This window comes from Myotis daubentonii, chromosome 3 (assembly GCF_963259705.1).
Source record: "Myotis daubentonii chromosome 3, mMyoDau2.1, whole genome shotgun sequence".
NCBI classification, from domain to species: Eukaryota; Metazoa; Chordata; class Mammalia; order Chiroptera; family Vespertilionidae; genus Myotis; species Myotis daubentonii.
In genome coordinates, this window is record NC_081842.1 from 189,955,468 (window position 1) to 189,980,387 (window position 24,920).

The 24,920-nt window shown below is 43.4% G+C and overlaps 1 protein-coding gene across 3 annotated transcripts in view; it reads left to right on the plus strand.

Annotated features, from left to right (window-relative positions):
* RIMKLA (ribosomal modification protein rimK like family member A) overlaps positions 1 to 22,991 on the plus strand; it is a 33,069-nt gene extending 10,078 nt beyond the window's left edge. Inside the window, exons 2-5 of one of the 3 annotated variants that reach the window (XM_059689795.1) lie at positions 4,887 to 5,117; positions 8,993 to 9,079; positions 16,750 to 16,953; positions 19,201 to 22,991. In XM_059689795.1, coding sequence (XP_059545778.1) covers positions 4,887 to 5,117; positions 8,993 to 9,079; positions 16,750 to 16,953; positions 19,201 to 19,691 — 1,013 coding nt within the window. In that variant the 3' untranslated portion in view covers positions 19,692 to 22,991. Of the gene's footprint in view, positions 1 to 4,886; positions 5,118 to 8,865; positions 9,080 to 16,749; positions 16,954 to 19,200 lie in introns of those variants that run through there. The other 2 variants (XM_059689794.1, XM_059689793.1) reach the window with 2 other exon arrangements.
* The last annotated feature ends 1,929 nt before the right edge of the window (positions 22,992 to 24,920 follow it).

Sequence of the window (24,920 nt, forward strand, 5' to 3'; positions counted from 1 at the left end):
CCCTTGTTGCCTCATTCTCTTCTCTACTCACTAATAGTGTTTCCTGGTATTAATCACCATCATAATAAACCTCATCCACTTAAGTCCTCCTTTCTGGGAGTTCTTCTGGGGAAACCCAAACTAACACTGGGCTTGGCCCAAAGTAGGTGCTAAGTAAATATTGGCTCAATGAATGCATGAAACAATAAGTGTGTATTGAGTGAGTGGGTAGGTGAATGAATATTTGTGTGTAATTCTTTCTCCATAAGGAGACTATATGCTCCCGGTAGGCAGAGGCCACCTGGCTCATCTTTGTGTGCCTGCTTCATAGTGTGTCTGACTTGTTCCAACAGTTCAGTAAAGGTTGCTTGGAATTAAATGACCTCAAAACAGCAGTTGGTAGAAGGAGAAAGTGACCACATCATCACCAGGTTTTAATGAGGTGGAGGTGAGATTTCTTTGAGCCGTTGTAACAAAGAACTTTAAAAGGGCGGGAGGAGTGGCAATGGCATCTACTTGTTAAGAATAAAAATAACTTTTCCTTATGAGAAAATGCTGAGGGTAGAGTAGAAAACACCGAGGGAGAACCTGGAGTGTGCTATGAGCCAGGTCATATTTCAGGTGACACATCTTCTCATAACACAACATAATGTGAAGCCCTTAATGGGTTATCCACTTACTTTATTTATATTATTGATTCCTTGCTGACAACTTTCAGAGCTTCACTACCAGCCGCTGTTGTTACCTGATCCTGCTAACATAGTGGTTCTAAAAGCTGCCATAACGGAGGTCCTTGCTTGCCCTCATGCACAGTGTCCTATTTTCTGTCATTTTTGCTGTTGGCTTTGTAGATGAGGGTTGTTTTTTCTGGCATACAAGGAACCGGATTTGTTTTGAAGCTTTCTTTGTGAAGCTAAGGATGTGTGTGCGTGCGCACATAAATTAGTGCTGTACGTGCATGGGTTGAGAGGGTAGGGACCCATTATGTATCAGTTCCACGTAAGGGCAAAGACTTTTACAATCAGATCTATTGCAGGGGTCCATATTCCAAGACATCTCTAATTTAAATGAGATACTATATGTGGAAGCTCTTAGCAAAGTACATAAAACACAACAGATGCTCAATAAAAATGCGAGCCAAATTCAGATCCGAATGACTGCACCTTTTATTTATCCCTGCTGCTGCTTCCCTCTGTTAATATGAATGATGAGAGTGGTTTTTAATTTTTAGAGCTTTATGTTCCAGTAATGATTTGCTTATTTCTAAAGCTATTTCTCTGTATTATAAAGTGTATTTCTTTGCTGTAGTACATACAAATGCAGAAGTCTAGTTTTGTAGGGTGAACTTAGTTTAACTCAATATATAAATTAGGAAATGGGCTCAATTCTTTGGGAAAAGTTACACATTTTTCTATCTTGTTTTTAATAATTAAAATATTTCCAAATATAAACAATGGAGAGCTCAAAGGAAATCAGAATATAATTACCCTTGAAAGTAGATTATTGTTTTGAGAATTTATGTGGAGAAAATGTTATTGAGGCTAAATAGTGCATGTTAAGCCCAACCTATGAGTCTGGGAGACCCCAAATATCCCAGAAGCAACTCAGCTCCCTTTTCCCTGCCCTGCTCCCTAGGCCAGGGTGATACCCCAGAGCACTAGGGCACTGCAGCTCATGAAATCCCTTGTGATTTGAGGGCCTGAGCCTCTCCCTGTTGAGGGGTTTCCTTCCATTCACTGGCAGCCAAGCAGAGCCCTGCCTGCCCCGATGTCTTGCATCAGCTCTTCAGTCCCTTGGCTTGAAGCCTGTAGATTACAGTGGATCCTGGGAAGGGTGACACATTGAGGTCCATCCTGTATTAAGTTTATCTTTCCTAAGGAGAGAGATGAAGGAAGAGAGGGGGAGTGATTACGTAAGTGGTTGATGGTCTCAGAATTCACTGACAGATTTGCCAAGGCCAGACGTACACCCATATTGTTCTTGGCCTTGTCTGTGAGGAACTGCTGCCCCCACTGAAGCCACAGTGAGCGGCAGCCTCTTGTCTACTACTCTTAGGCATGGCGATATAAACTAGGTTTAGACACCAGAGGGCAGGAATGAACAGGAGGCAAGTGGAGTGGCCCGTAGCAAGAATGCTGGAGCTGGGCCAACGGGCAGAGAAGTAACTGGTTGTGTGAGCACTTATCCCTAAACCTGCCATGTCCCTCTCTGCACAGAGCTGCACGGCCAGCACAGTCAGAGCCCTGACCTGTCTAACTGTTTGGTAGAGCCTTTTCAGCTACACTTTAACCCATTCCATTCTTCATTTGTTAAAGGCTTCAGTTGGAATGAGCCAGGCCCAAAGATTTACCTTTGGAGAAGAGAGATGAAGTCCTGGTAAGACTTCCTAGGTCTATGTGAACTGCTTGTTGAGGCTGAGCTGTCTCTGTCCACTTGTGGTTGATATTTCCAGAAATGACTGAAGTCTTTTCTTCGCATTTGGAAGTGTAACTGTCCGTCTGTGGCCTCACGTCGGGATTGAAAAGCCAAGCATTTCTGCTGCTTCTCGTTTCTCTAGGTCACTTTTCTGTTGCAAAGCCGTTTTGCTCATCAGGTGGTATGCGTCTCCATCCATTGTCTTACCTTACCGCTTAGCAGAATGTCTGTGCAATGCTAATGCCAGCGCCTTACAGACTGTGTATAGCATTGTCTAGTTTCAAAGCATTTTTAAATATTTTATCTCATTATGTAATGTCACCCTGGGCTGTTGCTTTTCCCCTGAGTGTATTTCCTCAGCATTTGCACCAACTTGAGTACTTTTCTTTCTTCTCCTGTCAGTTTTGAGTCTGCTATACAGGGCTTGCTCCCCCCGCCCCTTTCATATTATTTCCTACAGGGCTATACGTGGCAAAGAAAGGCATATCTAAATGGTACTATTTTCTGATGGTAAAGTGAAGATAACCTAAATGCTCTTTATAAGTCATCCGTGAGAATTATGTCCCGGTTCCTTGGGAATATACTATGAGTAGAAGTACTAAAAACAGTTTGTCTTCATGATTATACCTACTCCCTTTTTCTAAATTGGCAAAACAGCACCTAGAAATGGGGGGAACTGTGCAAGTTAGATCCATACTGTGTTTTTGTGTGCTTGCTTTGTTTTTATTTTGTTTTGCTTATTGTTTTTGTACTAATATTATTCATGCCCCAGTGGAGAAATAGGAATTGTATTAGCACCTTTTTTTTTTTCTTGGACTTGTATGGTTGTACAGAATATCACTTTTGAAATAGAAGGTGCTTTAGGCTAAAGCTTGTAAGATGGTTCTGGAACTGTGTCTCAAAGTTTTTCTTAAGAGCATTCTGGAAACTCCTTTAAGGTTCACCAAGGCAGACCAAGTTGTTTCCTGAACTCAGTTCTCATTGCTCTCACATCCCATTTCATGGCTCCATCATTCTATCCCCGGATGCTGGGTGCACCACAGATGCCTAGATTACTACTATGTCCTATGGTTTGTATCGTTGTAATACAAACCACAGGACATCGAGGTTGAAAGAGACCGAGCAGGTTGCTGTAAGCTTATCTGATCTTTGCATTCCCTCCGTGCCATTCTCAAGTGTCCAATGAGCCTCGGCCCATTCCATCCTAAGGCACTGGAAAAGAATCCCTTTTGTTGATCCCAAATCCTCCCTGTAGCTTCTGTACAATTCAGAAGATATCAAGTGCCTATCATGTACCTGGCACTGTTCTAGGGGCTGGAGATACAGAAGTAAAGAGACATGGATAACTCATGGATAGCTCTACCGCTTGGGGTCATAGAAGACAAGCCAAACAGTTCTTATCCATGGACACCCTACAGACTGCACTCCTGTTCCTCTGAGTCCTCACTTGAAGCTAATATTCCCATCTATCCAGTGTAATACAGTTCAAATTCTTTTGCCATATGGGTCAACTGTCTTTGGATGACTTGTAGTTTGAATATTTTTGTTTGTTTTGTTAATACTCACCTGAGGATATTTTTCCATTGATTTTTAGAGAGAGTGGAAGAGAGAGGGCAAGACAGAGAGAAACATCATGTGAGAGAAACACATCGATTGGTTGCTTCCTGCATAAGCCCTGGCCAGGGCCCAGGCCAGGGCGGAGCCTGCAACCAAGGTATGTGCCCTTGACTGGAATCGAACCCAGGACCCTTTGGTGTGCAGGCCAATGCTGTATCCACTGAGCAAAACTGGCCAGGGATGAATATTGAATTGATTTTTAGTAGGTTGATTTTTTAGGGTTTTTTTTTTTGTTATAAAGGTAATATGCACTTGGAGACATTTTAGAAAATATAGATAAGCTTAAATAGGAAATCACTTGCAATCCCTTTACCCACTGTTAAAGTGTTGCTATATTTTCTTTCAGCTTTTACTAACTTGTATTTATAATTTTGTTCCCTGTTTTCTTTACTTACCATTGGCATTTTTGCATTCATTATATTCATAAAAATTATTTAAATGCTTACATAATGTAACCATTATGACTTCTAATGGTTAAGTCATAAAAGAGTAGTAAGGATCCCTTATGTGAGCTATCACACTTCCTTTTTCTTAAGTCCCCAGTCTCCTAAGCCACTGTCTTCGAGGACTACTAGTACCATATGGAAGGAAGGTGCAGGGCTATACTATCTCCTTGTGGATTTTCCTAATGTGGATTTTTCTTGATACGCTGCCTCTTTTTTCTGTTCATTCTTTTGTGCTTCCTCATAATCATGCTCTGCCCATTTGTTTGGAGTATTGAGTTGACTGTAGCTTTCTTGTTACAACAGGATATTCAAGTGCCATTTCCAAGGTTATCTTCCTGCTGGGTTCAGTCTTGAGGAGTCTGTTGAAGCCAATTATGGTGGAACTAGACAACGGTAAGCACAGGGCTCACTTTTCTCCTTCAATTGCAGGCCTACAGCTGAACCAGAAGGCACTCACCACTTTCCCGGATGTGGTGCTTGTTCGGGTGTCCACACCCTCGCTGCAGTCGGACAGTGACATCACCGTCCTGCGACACCTGGAGAAGCTGGGCTGCCGCCTAGTCAATCGCTCGCAGAGTATTTTAAACTGCATCAACAAGTTCTGGACATTCCAAGAGCTGGCTGGACATGGGGTCCCCATGCCAGACACCTTCTCCTATGGTGAGTGTCCTTGAAATAAGGTTGCAGTTTATCTTTCCCAGTTGCATCTCTGTGTTTTCTCTCCCCAGTAGCCCTCGAGTGTTGGTTTTCAGTACGGAGCTGTTCATCTTAGATGATTCAACAACTTGAGTCTATCATGGTCATTCCCTTTGCTTCTTTCTGTCTGTAATTCACTCATTAAATATGTATCTGGCACACACTATGTGCCAACCACCATACTAGCACTGGACTATACGGTAAGTACCAGTCAGAGTCCTGCCCTCAAGTCATTGCCAGGTCTTCAGGGGCAGAGACAGCAAGTAAACAAGCAAGTGCAGTGCAGTGTAGTAAGTGCCATGCTAAGAGTTAGTGCAAGGTGGTGAGGGAATACGTAGGAGAATTCTTAGTGAGTTTAGAAGATATTGAGGAAGGTTTCCCAAAAGAAATAGTATCTAAACTAAGCTGAAGTTATCCAGGTAAAGTGTGAGAGTGGGGGGAGGGGGGAGACAGGGAAGGACTCTAAGCCGAGAGAAGAATATAGAAAGACCTGTAGGCAAGAGAGAGCTTGACCAATTGGTGGTATTTTGTGTAGTTTGTAGGATGTAAGGGAGACTAAGTTGAGATGTAAGGCTAGAGAGATAAGTAGCCATATACAGTATGTGAAGGAGATTGGATCTAATCTTGAGACTAACCAAAAGTTATTGGGCTTTCAGCAAGAAGGTGGCCTGATCAGAGTTCAGAAGATCACTTTGGCTACTCTAGGAAAAAGGAATTAGGCAAAGCAAAGTGGAGACAAGATATGTAGTAGCAGGGTTTTTAAACCATTCAAAAGAGCAATGATGGTCTAAACAAAAGTGGCCATAGTAAGAATGAAGATAAGTCAACTGATTCAAGAATTATGAAGGAGAAAGCAATAATAGGACATGGTGATTGGTTGGGTAAGAGGAATATAGAGAGGAATCAAGAGTGACTGGTTTCTGGTTTGGGCAACCAGATGTGATAGCAAACACTGAAACTAGAAACATAGGAGAGAAGACACTGATTGGTAGGTAGGAGGTGAGAGGTTGTGGGGAGAGCTGATTTCAGTTTGGGACGTGTTCTGTTTGAGCTGTCTATAGTACATGCAAGTAAAAATATTCAGTGGGCAGCAGAAAATGGATCTGGAGCTCCTGAGAGAGGTGTAGACTGGGGATGTGGAATGGGAAGCCTTTATTATATTAAGTGAAGTCACAAGATTGGATGGGATTACTCAGGCGGACTCTGTAGAACGAAGAGAGCTGAACTGTACACCTAAAATGGTTAAAAAGATAACTTTTATTTTCTGTATATTTTACCACAATAAAAAAAAACACACACAAATGTAATAAAAGAAGGTTCAAGAGGGACTCCTTTAGGGAATGGGTAAAGGAAGAGGAACCTGTACAAGCGACTAAGCAGGAGAAGCTGGAAAGGTGAGACGAGAGAGAGAGATGACGGAAGCCAGTGGGAAGAGCAGTCCAGGAAGGCTGGCATAATGAAAAGTGTTGACCGATCGGTCTGAAAGGACAAGTAAGGTAAGCACTGAGGTGTGTGTGGGACTTAGCAACAGGGAGTTTAACGAATACAGCTTCAGTTTAATGACGAGGAGAGAAGCCAAATTGTCAGGGACGAGGAAATGAATGGGAAGTGAGGAAATGGAAACCCTCTCAAATAGCTTAATTGTAGGGATATGAAGTCACAGGTAAGGAATGAGGCAGGGTCAAGGAACAGGGGTTTTATTTGTTTAGGATGGGAGAGAACTGAGCATGTTTAAAATGGTGATGGGATTAAGAACTGGGAGGTTGAAGATACAGTAGAGAGGAAACACTTCATTGTGCAAGATCCCTGAGAAGGTGAGAGGGAAAGGGGTCCAAAGCATAGGTGCAGCCCTGCTGGCGTGGCTCAGTGGTTGAGCATCAACCTATGAAACAGAAGGTCAAGGTTCGATTCCCGGTCAGGGCATATGCCTGGGTTGTGGGCTCGATCCCCATTAGGGGGCATGCAGGAGACAGCCAATCAATGATTCTCTCTCATCATTGATGTTTCTATCTATCTCTCCCTCTCCTTTCCTCTCTGAAATCAATAAAATTATAAAAAATATTTTTAAAAAGCACAGGTTTAGGGATGGCCTGAGAGAAGGATCCCTCTTTCACTGTGTTAGAAGGGAGGAAAGAGGATAGCTAGAGAGGAGTTGAATTTATCAGCAGGTGTCAGGAAGTTGGGAGTTACCTTCTTATAAAACATCCTCTTCTGAAGACATCCCTAATTATTACAATGCCTCTTCATTTAAAAAAATTATTAGCACTTTTGTGAACAAAACAGGTATTAGTATTCCAATTTGCAAAAATTGCTGAACTGCAATTCCACCTGTGGTAGGCAGAATAGTGATCCCAAAAAGATGCCAATGTGGCCCTGGCCGGTATGGCTCAGTTGATTGAGCCTCATCCCATGCCCAGGCTGTGGGCTGGATCCCCAGTAGGGAGCATGCAGGAGGCAGCCAGTCAATGTTCCTCTCTCACATCGATGTTTCTCGCTCTCCCTCTCCCTTCCTGTCTCTCTAAAATCAATAAAAACATACTTTTTTTAAAAAAAAATGTAAATATGTAGGTAATCAATCAAGTTTGAAAACACAATTTAGAAAGATTTTAATACCCACATTATTCATGTTTTTTTAAATTAAGAATTAAAGGATTATAGTAGAGCCAATTTAGGCTTTCAAGTCATGCCTGAACTTTGGATGAGACAAATCCCCAGGCTTGGTTTCTTTGGTTATTGATTTTCTACTGCTATATAACAAACTACCTAAAACTTAGCAGCTTAAAATAACACCCATTTATTTCCTCAGTTTCTGAAGGTCAGAAGCCCAGCCAAGCATTGCTGGGTTCTTTGCTCTGGTCTGTCCAGGCTGAGATCAAGGGGTAGCTGGCCTGTGATTTCACCAGAGGCCTGGAGTCTTCCAAACTCACTGGTTGTTGGCATTTATTTCCTTGCAGTTGCAGGGACTGAGGTCCGCACTTTCTTGCTGGCTATCAACTGAGGGCCGTTTTCAGCTCCTAGAATTGCCCACTGTCGCCACCGCATGGCCTTCTCTACAACATGGAAGTTTGCTCCTTCAAGGCCAGCAGGAAAGTCTCTGACACTTCACATTCTTTTGAAGGGCTCAGCTGATTAGGTCAGGCCCACCATGAATCATCCCACCTTGATTAACTCAAAGTAGTAGACCGAATCACAGGAATGATATCCCATCGTATTTACTGGACCCTCCCACACTCAAGGGAGGAGATTGACAAGGCGTGTACACCAGCAGGTAGGAATCTTCCAAGCCATCTTAGAGTCTACCTCAGGCAGCCATTTTAAAGGAAAAAATACGCCCTAGCTGGTTTGGCTCAGTGGATAGAGCATCTGCCTGTGGACTGAAGGGTCCCAGGTTCGATTCCGGTCAAGAGCATGTACCTTGATTGTGGGCACATCCCCAGTAGGGGGTGTGCAGGAGGCAGCTGATCGATGTTTCTCTCTCATCGATGTTTCTAACTCTCATCGATGTTTCTAACTCTCTATCCCTCTCCCCTCCTCTCTGTAAAAAAAATGAATAAGATATATTTTAAAAATAAATAAATAAATAAAAATAAAGGGAAAAATACCTGCCAGTCCTATGGGATTGTGATGAGGATTACACAAACAAGAGCATGGGAAACCTTTGCCTCATAGAAGGCTTCGATAAATACCTCTGCTCCCTCCTCTTATATTATAGGTGCACAGTGCAAGCGTGTTGGAGAGACAGGTGGCCTGGAAAGAATTCCCCCAGAGGGTGCTGCGTTGGGCTGACCGCTCCCCGACCATCAGCCTTACCTTCACTGACTGTCACCTTTTCTTGGCAGGTGGGCATGAAGACTTTTCAAAAATGATTGATGAAGCTGAGCCCCTGGGCTACCCGGTCGTGGTGAAGAGCACACGAGGACACCAGGGTCAGTGCCACTCCTGCACTTCCTGTAGGCCAAAGCGCTGCCACACAAGACTCCCCTTAGGCAGGAGTGGGAGCACCGCTGGGAGCAACTGAGCTCCCCCTTGAGGAGCTTGCAGTGTAGTCCTCACCTCTGTCCCCACCCTTCCCCAGATGATGGTCACAGGCCCTTGACTTGACTCTGATTTCCCTAACTCCACTGCCAGTTCATCTTCTATTCTTTTTGGAGAGTCAGTCTCTGAAACAGATCTATTCTTGTCATTCTCTGTTGAAAAACCCCTCTAGAGCAGCCGTTCTCAACCTGTGGGTCACGACCCCTTTCACAGGGGTTGCCTAAGACCATCAGAAAACACATATATATTGTTTTTGTGATTAATCATTATGCTTTATTTTTTTTTAAAATATATTTTATTGATTTTTTTACAGATAGGAAGAGAGAGTTAGAAACATCGATGAGAGAGAAACATCAATCAGCTGCCTCCTGCACACCCACTACTGGGGATGTGCCCGCAACCGAGGTACATGCCCTTGACCGGAATCGAACCTGGGACCCTTGAGTTCGCAGGCCGACGCTCCATCCACTGAGCCAAACCGGTTAGGGCAATCATTATGCTTTAATTATGTTCAGTTTGTAACAATGAAAATACATCCTGCATATCAGATATTTACATTATGATTCATAACAGTAGCAAAATTACGGTTATGAAGTAGCAACGAAAACAATTTTATGGTTGGGGGTCACCACAACATGAGGAACTGTATTAAAGGGTCGCGGCATTAGGAAGGTTGAGAACCACTGCTCTCGAGAGCCTGTGCTGCCTCCTAGACAAAGTCCTTATTCCTGCTCATGGCACTGAAGCCCTGGACAAAGAGCCTCCCCTCCCTCTGCAGCTTCTCTGGCCCCGGGACCCTCCCACATCCATTCCGGACTACTTCTCTTTCACCCACGCCACGTATTTTCCTCTCGGAAACCTCTGCTGGGAATGCCATCTTCCTCTGTCCTCTGGTGAACTTCTGCTCATCCTTTAAGGCCGGCTCCACCTGTCATTTTTTCTCTCCACATCTCTGGCCTCCCTCCCGCCCTTCCAAAAACTAATTGCCCTTCCCTTTGTGTTCCCATAGCACTTTGTCCATGATTCTAGCTCTGTACTACACTTGATGACAGTTATAGGTTATATGCCCTTTTTCCCCTTCTTCATTGTGAGTTACTCAGGTCCTATGAATCTCTGTCTCTGTAAGACCTACTGTGTGCTCAGTCGGAGTCAGTAAATATTGAAGAGGGTGGATGCAGCAGAAAGTAATCCTCCTGAAGAATGTGAGTGGCTACCCAGATGGCATACATAAATGCCCAGGGCATCTGGAGTGAGGAGGTATCCCAAACAGACACGTAATGAGCAATTCCTGTGATGCAGGGACCGTGCAGTAGAAATAAACTAGACACTGTCACCTCTCTTAAGGATCGCCAATGTGAAGAGTGTATAGAGAGTTGCGTTGCAGGGCACAGGGTACGCTGCTGCAGCATGCATATCCAGGCACCTGTTGAGCTTGAGCTGAACAGAGGGAGGACCAACTCTGCCAAGAGGCAGTGAAAGCTTCATTGGAATAAAGGAGACTTAGGTTGACACGTGGAATGTGAACTGGAGGAAGTGAGCTGAGCAAAGAAACAGAAGCAGGTGTGAGCAAAGCAACCTGTGAGTCTAGAGGGGGCCTATTGAGGAGCAAGAAAAATGAGTGTGGGTGGCAAGGTGGGGCTCCTGATGCTACCCAGATATGGTACAGAGCTAAAATGCAATGTCTCTCAACTAGTTGTTTTCTTCAATCATATATGATTCAAATATGAGTCATATTTGAATTATTTATTCCAGTACTGACGGCAGTATAGGAAAGCGCCAGGTCATCCACAAAAAAATCTGCTCTGCAGCTCCCCATAAGCCAGCTGTTTATATAGGGTAAGACAAAGATTACATGGGGAAATATGGATTATAGGTATGGGGAAGTAGGGATTACAGGCATGAGGAAGTTGGAGGCTGGGGTGGGACTCCATTGTTTTGGCACAGGGGCATATAACTCCCAGCCAGGTCAGAATTTAACCAACACAAGGCAATCACGGTTAACAGAAGCATGATTAATATTTCCCATAACCATAGTTAGTCCCCAATATTCTATTCTTGTCCCTAACATTTCCCCACTGCTATTTCTATTATCTCACATCTATGAGATTAGTTTTAGATGAAAAGTCTCATCCTGCTGGACTGCATCTGCTTCTGCCTTGAAGCAGTTCCCAGAGATGGAAAACACCAAATGCAGGATCTTGGGTATGTTTTCTATCAACTGAGAATTGTCAGAAACATTAAAACAGCACATTCCTTTAAATTCTTCACAACCGTGGTTATGCTGCAACAGCAAGTAATCTATTGCTGCCCGATTTTCTAGAACTGCCTCCCTGACCTGGCTCAGCTGTTGATTTATCCCATGGATAGCCCTGGAGGTGGCTTTAGGGCTTTTACGGTGCTACAAGCCTGCCGGGTCACTTCTACATTAAGGGAATCTCCCTTTTACCAGCATAACAGAAATGGTCAAAGCAATATATGTAGCAGGGCTCCACAGGTGAAGATCGTCATTGCCGTCCGGTGCCACGGCCTTGAGAAAGTCTCTTGTGGTTCCGACCCTGTGATGTTTCTGAGGCATAAAGACAGTCAGTCATCCTAAGGAACAGGACCCCATTGCTGTTAGCAGGGATAAATAGTTACCCCACATATCAGAAACCAACCAGCCAGCAGCTTAGTATGTCTAGTACTATAAGGGGATTATCAGGATAATTATCAGAATAATTCATATAGTTATTAGCTACTGAAAGATAACAACTAGAACACCCAGTAACAGTCAGACATTTGCCACAGGGAACTACTGCAGTAACCTTTAGAGGAAGCATCACTGCATCGTTTTTCCAACATACAAAGATCCCTGTATATGACTTCCCAAAAAGAATGGAATAATTCTTTAAATTAGCAATAGGTGTCCCAACTCCTGCTCAGCAAATATAAAGGTCAGTTCTACACAGGGTCCTCCATTGCCAGCTTCAGAGCAGTCGGGTGGTGAGAAGCACATCTCAGTCCCATCCATTTCTCCTCCGGTTGGCCCATCATCCTTGCTCTGCTCACGTCTGTCTAACTGCCTGTCACATCCCCCCTCAAGGATCATGGCTCTGAATTCTCTCACAGAAAAAGGGGTGCAGGGTCTCTTCTGCAACTGCTTCATGCTGAGGAGGGATGAAGTTTTCCCTTCAGAGCCAAGAGATCCTTGCTGTCTGTCAGAGGGATGATGCAGCCTGGCCACAGAAGGAGGTGACAGTGGTGTCTAGAGGTGGTATTCCCTGAGTGCGAGTAGGGCTTGTAACTTGGTAAAAACAAACTGTGTCATAAAATTTAGTATTATTGGGTAAAAGTTAGAACAGCAAGAATACACAAATGATCTGGTGGAAGGAAAAACACATTTCAGTTCTAATAATTCCCAATTATTTTCTAATTCCCAATTTGAAACACAATTTCTTTCTCTCCCTAAAATCACCCTCATTTTTATTAAAGAGCCAACTTAAGACCAATTTATTTACTGTATTAAGTCTAGTTACGATTTGGCCTGATTGTTTGCATGAACACAATAAGAATAACATCAGCTAGTTGTTGTTTTTAATTGTGGTAATACATATAACATAAAATTCAACTATTTATTGAATGCCTACAAAGTGCCAGGCATTTCATATTCTAGGGGATACAGAAAGGAACAAAACAAAAGTTCCCGCCCTCAGGGAGCTCACATAGTAGAAAGGTGTGACAGACAATGACAAGTTAAATAGAAAACTCCTGGCCAGGGAGCTCAGTTGGTTAGAGCGTGATGTGAGCGTGAACAGGGACTGAGCCTGCCACCTGGGCTTGTGCCCTGACTGGGAATTGAATCGGCAACCTTTCGGTGCACAGGACAATGCCCAGTCAATGGAGCCATACAAGCCAGGGCTACATAGCATTTTTAAACATTTGAAAAATTGAGATATAATTCACATAAAAATTTACTATTTTGAAGAGTACAGTTCAGTGGATTTTAGTGTATTCACTATTATATCCAACCATTTCCATTATCTAATTCCAAGACATTTCCATCTCCACAGAAAGAAAACCCATACCTATTAGGGGTCAATACCAATTGCCCTTTCCCAGTCCTTGAGAACTAACCTACTTTCTGTTTTTATGGATTTGACTATTTTGGACATTTCATATCAGTAGAATCATATACTATGTTGCCTTTTGTGTCTGGCTGCTTTGACTTAGCATAACATTTTCAAGGGGCATCCATATTGCTTTTATGACTTAGTATTCTGTTGTCAGAATATACTGCATTTCGTGTATCCGTTCATCAGTTGATGGACATTTGGATTGCGTCCACTTTGTGGACAGGTCGTGGTGTGAACATGTGTTTAATGTCTCTTGAGTATATAACCAAGAGTGCAATTGCTGGGCCATATGGTAATTCTATGTTTAGCTGTAGAGGAACTGCCAAACTGTTTTCCACATCAGTTTATGCCATTTTATACTCCCACCAGGACTGTACAAGGATTACAGTTTCTCTACATTCTCCCAACTGTTATATCATTCATTCATTTGTTCATTCATTTATTATTGATTTGTTTTATTATAGCCATCTTAGTGGGTATAATGTGGTTTCTTATTGTGTTTTTTATTTATGTTTCCCTAATGATATTGAACATCTTTTTATGTGCTTATTGGCCATTTGTATATCTTCTTTTTTTTAATATGTTTTTTTTATTGTTTCCAGAGAGAGGAAGGGAGAGGGAGAGATAGAAACATCAATGATGAGAATCATTGACCAGCTACTTCCTGCACGCCCCCTACTGGGGATCCAGTCTGCAATCCTGGCATGTACCCTGATGGGGAATCGAACCAGTGACCTCTTGGTTCATAGGTCAATGCTCAACCACTGAACCACACCAGCCAGACACTATACCTTCTTAGGAGAAATGTCTATTCAGATCCTTTGCCCATTTTTCGATTGTATTATTTGCCTTTTTGTTGTTGAATTTTTAAGAGTTACTTATATACTCTGGCTATTATACCCTTATCAGACATATAATTTAAACATTTTTTTTTCTACTCTTTAGGTTGTCTTTTCACTTTCTTCATAGTGTCCTTGGATGCACAAAAATTTTTGGTTTTCATGAAATTCAATCTATTTTTTCCTTTGGTTACTTGTGCTTTTGATGTCATTTTGTACTTGCCTAATCCAAAATCGCACAAATTTATACCTATGTGTCCTTCTAAGTGTTTTACTGTTGTAGCCCTTACATTTAGTTTTACCCATTTTGAGTTCAGTTTTATATATGGTGAAATGTAGGAGTTCTACTTCATTCTGTTGTGTGTGGATGTCCATTTTTCCCAGTATCATTTGTTGAATAAACTGTTCTTTCCCCATTGCGTGTTCTTGAAACTCTTGTCAAAAATCAATTGACCATCTGTGTGAGGGTTTATTCTGAGCTCTCAATTCTTTTACATTGATCTCTATGTCTATCTTTATAACAGGCCACACCTCTTGATTACTGTAACTTTATAATAAGGTTTAAAATTGGGAAATGTGAATCCTCCAACTTTGCCCTTCTTTTTCAAGATTGTGTTAGCTATTTGGGATCCCTTGCATATGAATTTAAGGATCACTTATCAATCTCTGCAGAAAAGGAAATTAGCATTTTGGTAGGAAATGCATTGAATCTGTAAATCAACCTGAAATGTATTGCCATTTCAATAGTAAGTCTTTCAGCCCTGGCTGGTTTGGCTCAGTGGATAGAGCCTCGGCCTGCGGACTGAAGGGTCCTGGGTTTGATTCTGGTCAAGGGCACATGCCCGGGTTTCAGGCTCGATCCCCATTAGGGGGTGTGCAGGAGGCAGCTGATCAATGATTCTCTCTCATCATTGGTGTTTCTCTCTCCCTCTCCTTTCCTCTCTGAAACCAATAAAAATGTATTTTTAAAAAAAGTATTTCAATCTCTGAAAGATGGGATGTCTTCAGAAATATTTTATAGTTTTCAGTGTGTAAGTATTATACTTATTTTATGAAATGTATTCCTGAATGTGCTATTCCTTTCAATACTATTGTAAATAGAATTGTGTTCTTAATTTGATTTTCAGATTGCTCATTGCTAGTGTAGCAAATAGTATCTTAGGGAAAATGAATAGGGAATAAACAAAGTCACAGCAATTTTTAGACTCTAGAATATGGAAATAAATTTAAAGAAGGCAGTGGACTGGTGTAGCCTTTGCCTTTTCAAAAGTGACTAATCTTATGGACCCTCATTTTCTTCATTTATAAAGCACAAATAGCTATCTTTGCCCTAATGGCTTCACAAGGCCAGTATGAAGGATAAATGAAACAATAAAAAAAGCATTTGGCACATCATAGATTATTAACTAATCTCAGTGCCCTTCCCTCACCTCTCATTTTTCCTCCTTGCCTTAAAACTGTAGCTCTTTTATTAACCGAAGTCTAAGCCCATGTTAGAACCTCTGCGCCAGAAACCGAGGAACAAGTCTCTATCTCTAGCCCCATCTCTGCTAAAAATCCTGCCTCAGGTCCAGAGAACCCCCAGTGCCTACAGCTGAGTCCACGCCCTCTGTTGCCAGATGACAGAGCTCCTGGTGCCAAATGTCCAGTGTTAGGAGGCATATTTCCAGTCTTTTACACGGCTAGAGGCTGATGCCCATCACTCTTTTTATGAAGACTTCAGAAAGATCCCACTCCTTTAGGACACAAATCTTAGGGAAAGCCATCCCGTACTTGCTAACAAGAATGCTCAGATTGGGTGTGCTCATGTCAGATCTGCAGAGCAAACCTATCAGGAACCCCTGTGAGATATAATAGCTGATATGCAAACGGAAAGCAGATGCCAGATAATTGCAAAAGCATTGGTCAGTCAGGCAGAAAATAAAGAATTTGGAGTCAAAAAGAAATGCTTTCCCAAGAGAAATAGAAGTATAGATCATTCCTTTTAGAATTAATAGGTGTTGCCAAATAATAAGTTTCTTATATTTAAAAAGAGGAAGGATGTCTGTCAGTGACTCACTTTTTGAACTTTATTGTAGTTTTCATAGACCTCAGTGTAAATCATGCGGTGTGATGCTTACCTTTTTTGGATCTCCATCTATTTTAGAACTCTTCTAACATATGTTCAATCAATTATGTTCTGCTTTGTGCATCAAGTTCAGTATGACGTTTGGGGGATTTTTAAAACATGAGTTAGACATGGACCCTGCCTGATTCACAGCCTCAGGGTGATAAGAGATGCTAATAACTGTTTTGGAACCGAGTTGACTTGATCCATAGGATTTTATTTTGACCCCTTCTCTGTATTTCTGGAATACGTTATTATTTCATTTTGATAAGAGTGGTGGTACAGGGAGACAGTCAACATTATTAAGACCTGAGCAAAATCAAGAGAAAACAAAGTTCAATAGTCATTTGATAAGAAGCAAAAGTCTAGTCAGAGAAGTAGAGGAGACCAAAATGAGGCAAGTTCAGGAAGCATTGATGACTGCATCGGACGGGAGACGGGATGGCCAGGACAGGGTTCAGAGGCTGCTCTAACGTCTTCTCTTATTGTCTTTCTTCTTAAAGGAAAGGCTGTTTTCCTTGCAAGAGACAAACATCACCTCTCAGACATCTGCCATCTGATCCGCCATGACGTGCCCTACCTGTTCCAGAAGTATGTGAAGGAGTCACATGGAAAAGATATCCGGGTGGTGGTGGTCGGGGGCCAGGTGATAGGCTCTATGCTTCGCTGCTCCACAGACGGACGGATGCAGAGCAACTGCTCTCTCGGTAAGTGTAAGGCCCAGAGTCTGTGTGTTGGTACAGGAGGTTACCAGGAGTTTTCATTAGGATGTTTAGACGCATTTAGTAAATGTGTACCTGTCCCTCCTAGCTAGTCAGAGCCTGGCTAGGTGCCAGGATCAACAGCTAAGGATTAGAAACAAGCCCTTTCCTTTAGCAGCAAGCAGTCCAGCAGGAGGACAGATAGTGTAAGTGCTGTGACAGAGGTCAGGCCAGGGGTGTGGGGACACTGAGGTGTGAACCCTGTCCTATACGTGTTAGGACTTAGCGGTCAGGTTTACACAGGGAGTGACATGAGGATCCGTGTTTGAGAAACTGACATCTGGGTAGAGGATGAATTGAAGGCATAAGACAGGAGGCAAGGACGAGTGTGGAAGCTGCTGCAACAGCTCAGGCAAGAAATAGTGAGGGTCTAAACTAAGGCAATGACGTGACGCAGAGCAAATTCTGCTTTTCTATTACAGTTGAAAGTTGTGTTTTTCTTATATGTATGATGTTATTAAAAAGCTAGAGTTTATGTTTGGGCCAAATGCATAACCCCACCCCATGAACCTGTTTAATAAAGCTTGTTTTCTGTAGTGGTGAATGAAGATGTCCCAGAAGGCTGTCAATTCTTGTCCCCAACACAGAAAGCTATTGTCCACCTCATTAAACGAATTTTCATGTTGGTAACATGAAAAAGTACCAAAAAAGGAAAATGTACCTACAGTTACTGTTTCCTGAATCGCCAGATGAGTGTCCCAAGTCTAATGACTAAGAAGGAGACCGAGACATTGACTTTGTCTGTCCTTCATTAATCCTGGCTGAGCAGTTTCCATGAGCGGACTTTGGTAGATATTGAGAGTGTAGTGATTAATGAGAGAATCCTTGCTTATGGTCCAGTAAAGGAGAAGACACATAAAGAGATCATTGTAAGATATTGTGATAAAGCGGGGTAATAGAAACAAATTCTAGGCTCAGGTTGACAAAGTACTAAGTACCTAACATATTATCTCATTTAATTTTCATGAGAATCATGTGCAGTGCAACAGTATTGAACCTTATGTGTTATTGTTTTGTCTTTTTTAAAAAAATATGTTTTTATTGATTTTAGAGAGAAAGGTAGGGAGAGGGAGAGAAAGATCAATCAGCTGCCTTTTGCACACCCACTGCTGAGGATTGAGCCCGCAACGTGGGCATGTGCCATGACCGAGAATCACACTAGCGACCTTTTGGTGCATGGTATGATGCTCAACCAACTGAGCCACACTGGCCAGGGCTGTTTTGTCTTTTTTAGTTTATAATAAGGAACCGCATGGTTTTTTAATTTATCCACATTACTTTTCCTGCTAAGCTGTTTTTACAGCCTTTTCTTTATACAGTATAATAGGTGGGGAAAGGACAGCGTTAAGGTAAAGACATTAGTTATTGGACCTGAGAATACAAGTCATAAGTCTTTCTAGGGAGACTAAGGGAGACAATTAAATCTGAAGTTTTAGCTTTTTAACAAATAAGAGCAATCAGACTCTTTCTGTCCTTGATATAGGATTTGTCTCACAAGCCTCTCCATCTCTCTCTACTTAAAAAATAATAAATTCTGTTTTATTCTAATTATACAAGGAGTACATTCTCAATGTAGAAAGCCTGGAAAATATAGCAAAGTCAAATGAAAAGATATTTATCATTAATCTTACCGTCTAGTGACAACCAGTGTTAACATTTTGGTATTATTTCTTTTGACCTTTTTTTTCTAATAATATCGTTTTGCATGGTTATACTGCACAGTCTTTAATCCTACATATTTTTCTATGGGATCACAAACTCTCTGTGAGCATTATTAATGGTTGTAACATACGTTGTTTTCCTCTATTGTGAGCTACTTAGATTATAATTTTTCATTTATTCATCAACAAACATTTATTATTGAGTACCTTCTATGTTCCAGGCACAATGATTTTTCAGTGTGTTTAAATAACTCTGACATCAACATCTGTCTGCATCAAGCCTTTTCTCTGTTACATAAGATTATTTCCTAAGTAGTGGAATGACTGGGTCACAGGGTATAAGCAGTTTAAGACTCTAGATGAGAAATGACCACATTGTTTTCCTGACGTCCTTCCAGACCTTTTGTGAATAATGAAAATGCCCGCTCGCTGTCCTTCCTCAGCACTCCCCCTTCTCTTCCTCCTCGAAGGGTCATTTGACTTGCTAGTCAGTGTCTGATGTCATCGTTACATCACTATGCTTTCCCCACAGGTGGTGTGGGTGTCATGTGCCCGCTGACAGAGCAAGGCAAGCAGTTGGCTATTCAGGTCTCCAATATCCTGGGCATGGACTTCTGTGGCATTGACCTCCTCATCATGGACGATGGCTCCTTTGTGGTGTGTGAGGCAAACGCCAACGTTGGTTTCCTCGCCTTCGACCAGGCATGCAACTTAGACGTGGGTGCGATCATTGCAGACTATGCTGTGTCCTTGCTGCCAAATATGCAGACTGGGAAGATGGCCATCCTCCCAGGCCTGTCCAGTCCCAGGGAGAAGAGCGAGCCAGATGGCTGTGCTGCAGCTCGGGGCGTGGCAGAGAGCATCTACACCATCAACAACGGGTCTACCTCCAGTGAGAGTGAGCCTGAACTGGGAGAGGTCCGCGGTCCCTCAGCAAGCACGCCAGGGCCCCCACCCCCCACGCTGCCCGAACCCAGCTACAACATTAACAATAGGATTGCTTCTGAATTAAAACTGAAGTGAATTCCTGCTTTTGTTGGCAGCATTTAAACCAAATCCTACCGCTTCCCTAGTAGTTTTGAATGAATAAAATCTGGACTAATGTGATTTCATTTGCACAGAAACTAGAAATCCCATCTGGGCACTCGACATTCTTTCTAACGATGATTTAAGCAAATGGCCTAGCTTTGTGGTTTTTACAAAGATAATCTAAAAATGCTCACCAGGAACAACATCCCGACTGATCCATTTGAGGCCGAGGCCTGCTGCAAGCACTTGGATATCCCGACTGATTTTAAGGCACTGACTGTGCTGCTGCTTCTGGCTTTTAGCAATAGAGCCCATTAACTCGGAAAAGCTCCTGGCAATAGTTTACTAAAAGCAACCACCGGATGGAGGCGTGTGCCATAGAGGTGGAATGTGGCTTCAGTTATGTGCTTTTCGTGTGTGTGTGTGTATGTGTGTGTGTGTGTGAGATGCTTGGAGAATACACAGTTCGAATACTAGTAGACGATTGATCTCTACTCCCCCTCCATCACCACCTTGACCATATTTCTCTGACACTCAGGATATGGTGTTCCAGGGAGCTTCCTCATTAGCATTTTCAATGAAGCACTTTGTAGAAAGTAAATTCACTGGTTGGCAAATGCCCTGCTCTGTCGCTGGGCCATTCTACAAATGCTTTGCCACTTCGAATTTACAGACCTGCTTCAACGAACGCCAGCCCCAGCAGCCTCTTGCACCTTTGCTGCCTTCGGCCTCCGCTGGAAATGCAATTGAATGAGCTAGTGGCCACACACTTTATTTCTTAAGCGTGCACTAGAACCAAACACCAGGGACTCTCTCTTCAATGGACGATTTTCACTTGTCATTCCAAAGCCATTGGTTTATATCCTGGAAAGCTACTGGACGATAATCACTTCCCCCCTCCTCTACTGAAACTTCGTGTACTGCTTAGCTGTAGGGGGTTTTCTTGTATGAGTTGGTATGTGGACCTGTTGGGTAGATAGAGCTATTGGAAACACACTCCAATCCCCTTGACATTCTAGTATTATCCAGGTTCCAGAGACCTGACCTTACTCACCTTTCCGAACTGGGGAGATGCAGGTATCAGGACTTACTCATTGCCTATTTTGGGGGGAGTTGGATAATGTAGACATGACACCGAGTGCTTTTCATTTCAACTCTTCAAGCAGCAGCTGATGAGCCTTCCCTTGAGAGGTCATGGAAAGGGAGTGTTCCACTTCTGCTCTGTGGGGTATGACTGAAAATGGGCAAGGCTACATTTTAACCAAATGCACCAAAACAGGACTCAAGGGTTACCATAATCAGGGTTATTTCCTGGGAGACCATACTCTTAAGCTGTGATGTTGCATGTGCCAAGAACACATAGAATTCCTGTTTGGAGTTATCTTTGAAACCATGCAAGGAAGGAGGGCTCGCAACCTATAGTCAGGTCTTGTTTTGTGTGTTTGTTTTTGTTAATCCTCATTTGAGGTTTTGGGGTTTTTTTTTCCCATTGATTTTTTAGGGAGAGTGGAAGGGAGGGGAAGAGACACACAGAGAGAAACATCGATGTAGAGAGACACATCAATTGGTTGCCTCCCACACGCACCTTGACTAGGGTTGGAGTTCGAGCCTTCCACCGAGGAACATGCTTTGACCAGAATCGAACCCAAGACCCTTCAGTCCCTAGGCCAACGCTGTAACCACTGAGAAAAACCAGCTAAGGCAGGTCTTGTTTTTTACACCACCCCTCCCCAGAGGCGGTCCCACGCTCCATCACCCGTTTTATTTATTGGACTTTTCTTCTAATGTTCTTTGGCTATTAAAAAATAATCATTTCTTGAAAAATAAATCTACCCTTTAAGGACAAAGACTTAACAGCATTGAAGAAAGTTTTTAAGGAGACAGTTTCCAAAGACAATTCTGGAAATATTCTGAGTAAGGTCAGCTTCACTAGACTAAACATACATCTTCCCAAGGTGACTACTAGTACTTTAAAGGCAACAACACCCACTTGAATGTATAAACTTCTGTACTTACCCTGCTGTAAATGTAAAATGTGTATAAGGTCAAACAATTCCATTTTTTTCACATATAAATAGAAATTGGCTTTTAAAATACTGACTAAAATCAGATTTCACCAAGTACCAGTTGTACAACTGGAAAATCTTTAGCGCCATGTAATGGAGATGTACACTACACAGTTGTAGTTTAAATGCAGTCCCATGTGGGGTGCATGCCCCTAAATTGTAACCTTAGTAATGTGTCCTTTACAGTTGAAAATGGAGTACTTCACCTTTATATAGGTAACAACATGTACCTTATGTTTACCACTCAGGGTAGGTTTAGAAGGATAGTTCTAGGTCTGTTCTCTCTGCAGTTGGCCAGATGCTTTCTTCGTAAACATTGGAACCAAGTGAGTTACATTTCACTCACTCTCACTGTTTAGTATAAGCCCAGTCTTCCCACTTTATCTAAAGCATGCTAATGGGCCCCATTAGAGAGTGCTTTCAGATTTGTCAAAGGGGGCCCATTTTCCAGCGGCTCGTGACATCTGTAGTCATTGGCATCATTGCCTGGAACTGAGCCCTGTCTGGAAGCAGAGAAAGCTGGATCACAGCTGGATCACAGCCCCCCTCCAGGGTTTCCCAGACTGGCTGTGGACTCAGCCTCAGTCCGGTGGCTTGGCTGGACCATACTTGTCACAGCTGCCCACAGGCCTGCTGGAAGGAACGTGGGGCGCAGAGCCAGATCCCGGTTCTGGCTCTCCCCTTAAACAGCTGATTGAACTTCTACAATCAGGTGGTCTCTGTGCCTCCATTTTTCCATTCTTCAGGTAGGGAGGATGCCTGTTCTGTTTAGCTCTTGGGGGTGCTTTGAGGTGGAACTGAGTTCATTAATGGGTATGCATTATGTGGGAGGTGGTGGAAGAACATCTGTCACATCTGGTTTTATAACAGTTTCTCCTCACCCCTCCTCTGAGGGAGTTAAGAAAGAAAGAGACCATGAAGTCTGGGCATTAGCACACCGAACAGTGGTAGAGGCCTAAGGAAAAAAAAAAAAGGCAGCTTCTCAGAGGCTTTACAACCTGAAAGGAGTGAGGCTTGCAGTGTATTCAAGTAGCCTTCTGGGTGTATTGTATATAACCTGAAATTCTTGACTTGTGTCTATCAACTGACAGTCTTTCCTATGTAACATAAATTGCAGTGTCTGTATATGATCTTCCCATTATCTAATAGCATCTTGAAACTGGTCAAAACTTGAATGCCAATAACTCAGTCACTCAGAATATATATGATTCTGCACTTGGGAAAAACATCTAAGCTATCTGTCTGATTGCTGACGGGTGAGGGGTTGCCAGGGTGCAAAAGAAGTGGATGACAAGCTCCTGGTCAGGCTCCCTGCAGTCTCACTGTTCCCAGCTAAGAGGGCATTCCATGGCAGTGGGCATGGGGTGAGGAGGGACGGGAAGGGGAAAGGTCTGGGATAGTTGTGTGACATTTCAGTGAGAGAAATAAGAAATTGGGATCATTTGGAATTCTAGTGGGAAGAAGGAAGAAATGGCTCTTCTGTTTTAATGAAAGAATTATGAATATGTCTGAGAAGGGGTAGGGGTCCATTGAAATTATTCTGTAAAAAGATAATAGGATGTATGGGTTCCCATCCCCCTCTGTTGAAATGGGAGACACATGCCTCATCCCTTCGTTAAGTCCTGATAAATGCTGGTCTTGAGAACACTGAAGGTAAATCAGAGGAGACTGGAGCAGCCAACTGGAGCTTCAAAGATCAAGTGATAGCTGACCCTCGCGGAAGTGAATGGACCAGCATAACCTGTGGGGAGAAGCCCAGAGCCACAGCCCCCTGTGGTGGGTGTAAGGAGATATCGCAGAGAAGGAAGCCAAAGTGAGTAAAACAGGGCACTTCAGCTTAACCCTTTCTTTCGCATTTGGAGGTGAGGCTTCTGTTCCTGTCAGTCTGTGCAGATGTTTTGGGGAGAGCCCTGACAGCAGCCATCTTGGTCACTGTCCTTGAAGTTTGTTCCCTTAGACCTGCGGCTGCAGCCTCATAGAAAACCTGGTGCTGTGTTTGGCTGCCTCTGAGATCAAGACGAAGTTTTTACCCGGAAGACCATCCATCTCAGGAATATATTGTTTTAATCCTTCCTTAAAACAATATCACACTTCCATTCCAGGTCTATGGCTGAACCCTGCCGCTCTCCCTTCTAGAACTCACACCACAGAGTACGAAAACGTCCCTTCAAGCCTTTCCATTTCCTTCTCCAATGTGGTTCCTGTGCTGACCTGAGGCACTATCCTGGGCCTGGTGCTGCAACCCAACCCTGTTTGGTAGCCTTTCTCTGCCATTTCCTGTTCACTGAGGCGACACTAAGAAAGTCACCCCGTGAGCCAGATTTGAGGCCACAGGGATTAATTGCATTTTGGAGACCAGTGCAGTCCCCACTTTAGAGGGGAGATCTGAACCCCAGAAGCCACGGTCACTTAGCCAGTCAGTGGCGGGGCTGGGTCCCAGGCAGCCGGACTCCTCATCCAGTTTGCATACTTCCAGAGGTGGCTCTGTTCTTCAAGGCGTCTAGCACTTGCTGCCATCCTGGCCCACCTCTGCCCATTCCCCCCCTGCTGAGCCTCTGCTGTGGATCAGAATGGTGTGGGTGTGCCAGCTGAGAAGGACTCTGCACTGGGATGACGTGTAGGTGAGAGCCCAAGAGGCATATATGAGCTTTCCATGGTGCAAGCTGGCTCACAGCCTGCGCCTTCCTTAGACCAGCCAGGACCATGTAGCCCCACCTCACACCATCAGTGATGGGCTGTGACAGAGAAGGCCCCTGCAAGCCACTGAAGGCTTCCTTGGCACCAGTTTGGCTCTCGGTCCCTCACTGTGAAATGTTTGCCGTCTGTGGAGACCTCGGTGGGCCAGTGCCGAAGTCCAGGGCTTAAAGGTTCCAAACTTCTCCCATCGGGCACATGTGAGGGGAACTCCTGACTGATACACATTTTCTCGCTGCAATCAGCCACAAAGTTAAAGGCTTCCTCCCACTTCCCGTTCCACAGTGCATCCCCCTTGCTGCCAGCCGCTAGGTGCAGAGTCCTCCCTGTTGTAGCCCATATGTCGGCTGGGGAACTCCTGCTCCACCCTCCACGCCCCCAAGATCCAGACAAGTCTGAGGACTGGGCCTCTGGATCTCTGGTTTCTAAGGGACTTGTATTTTGGCAGTCACTGCTGACTCCA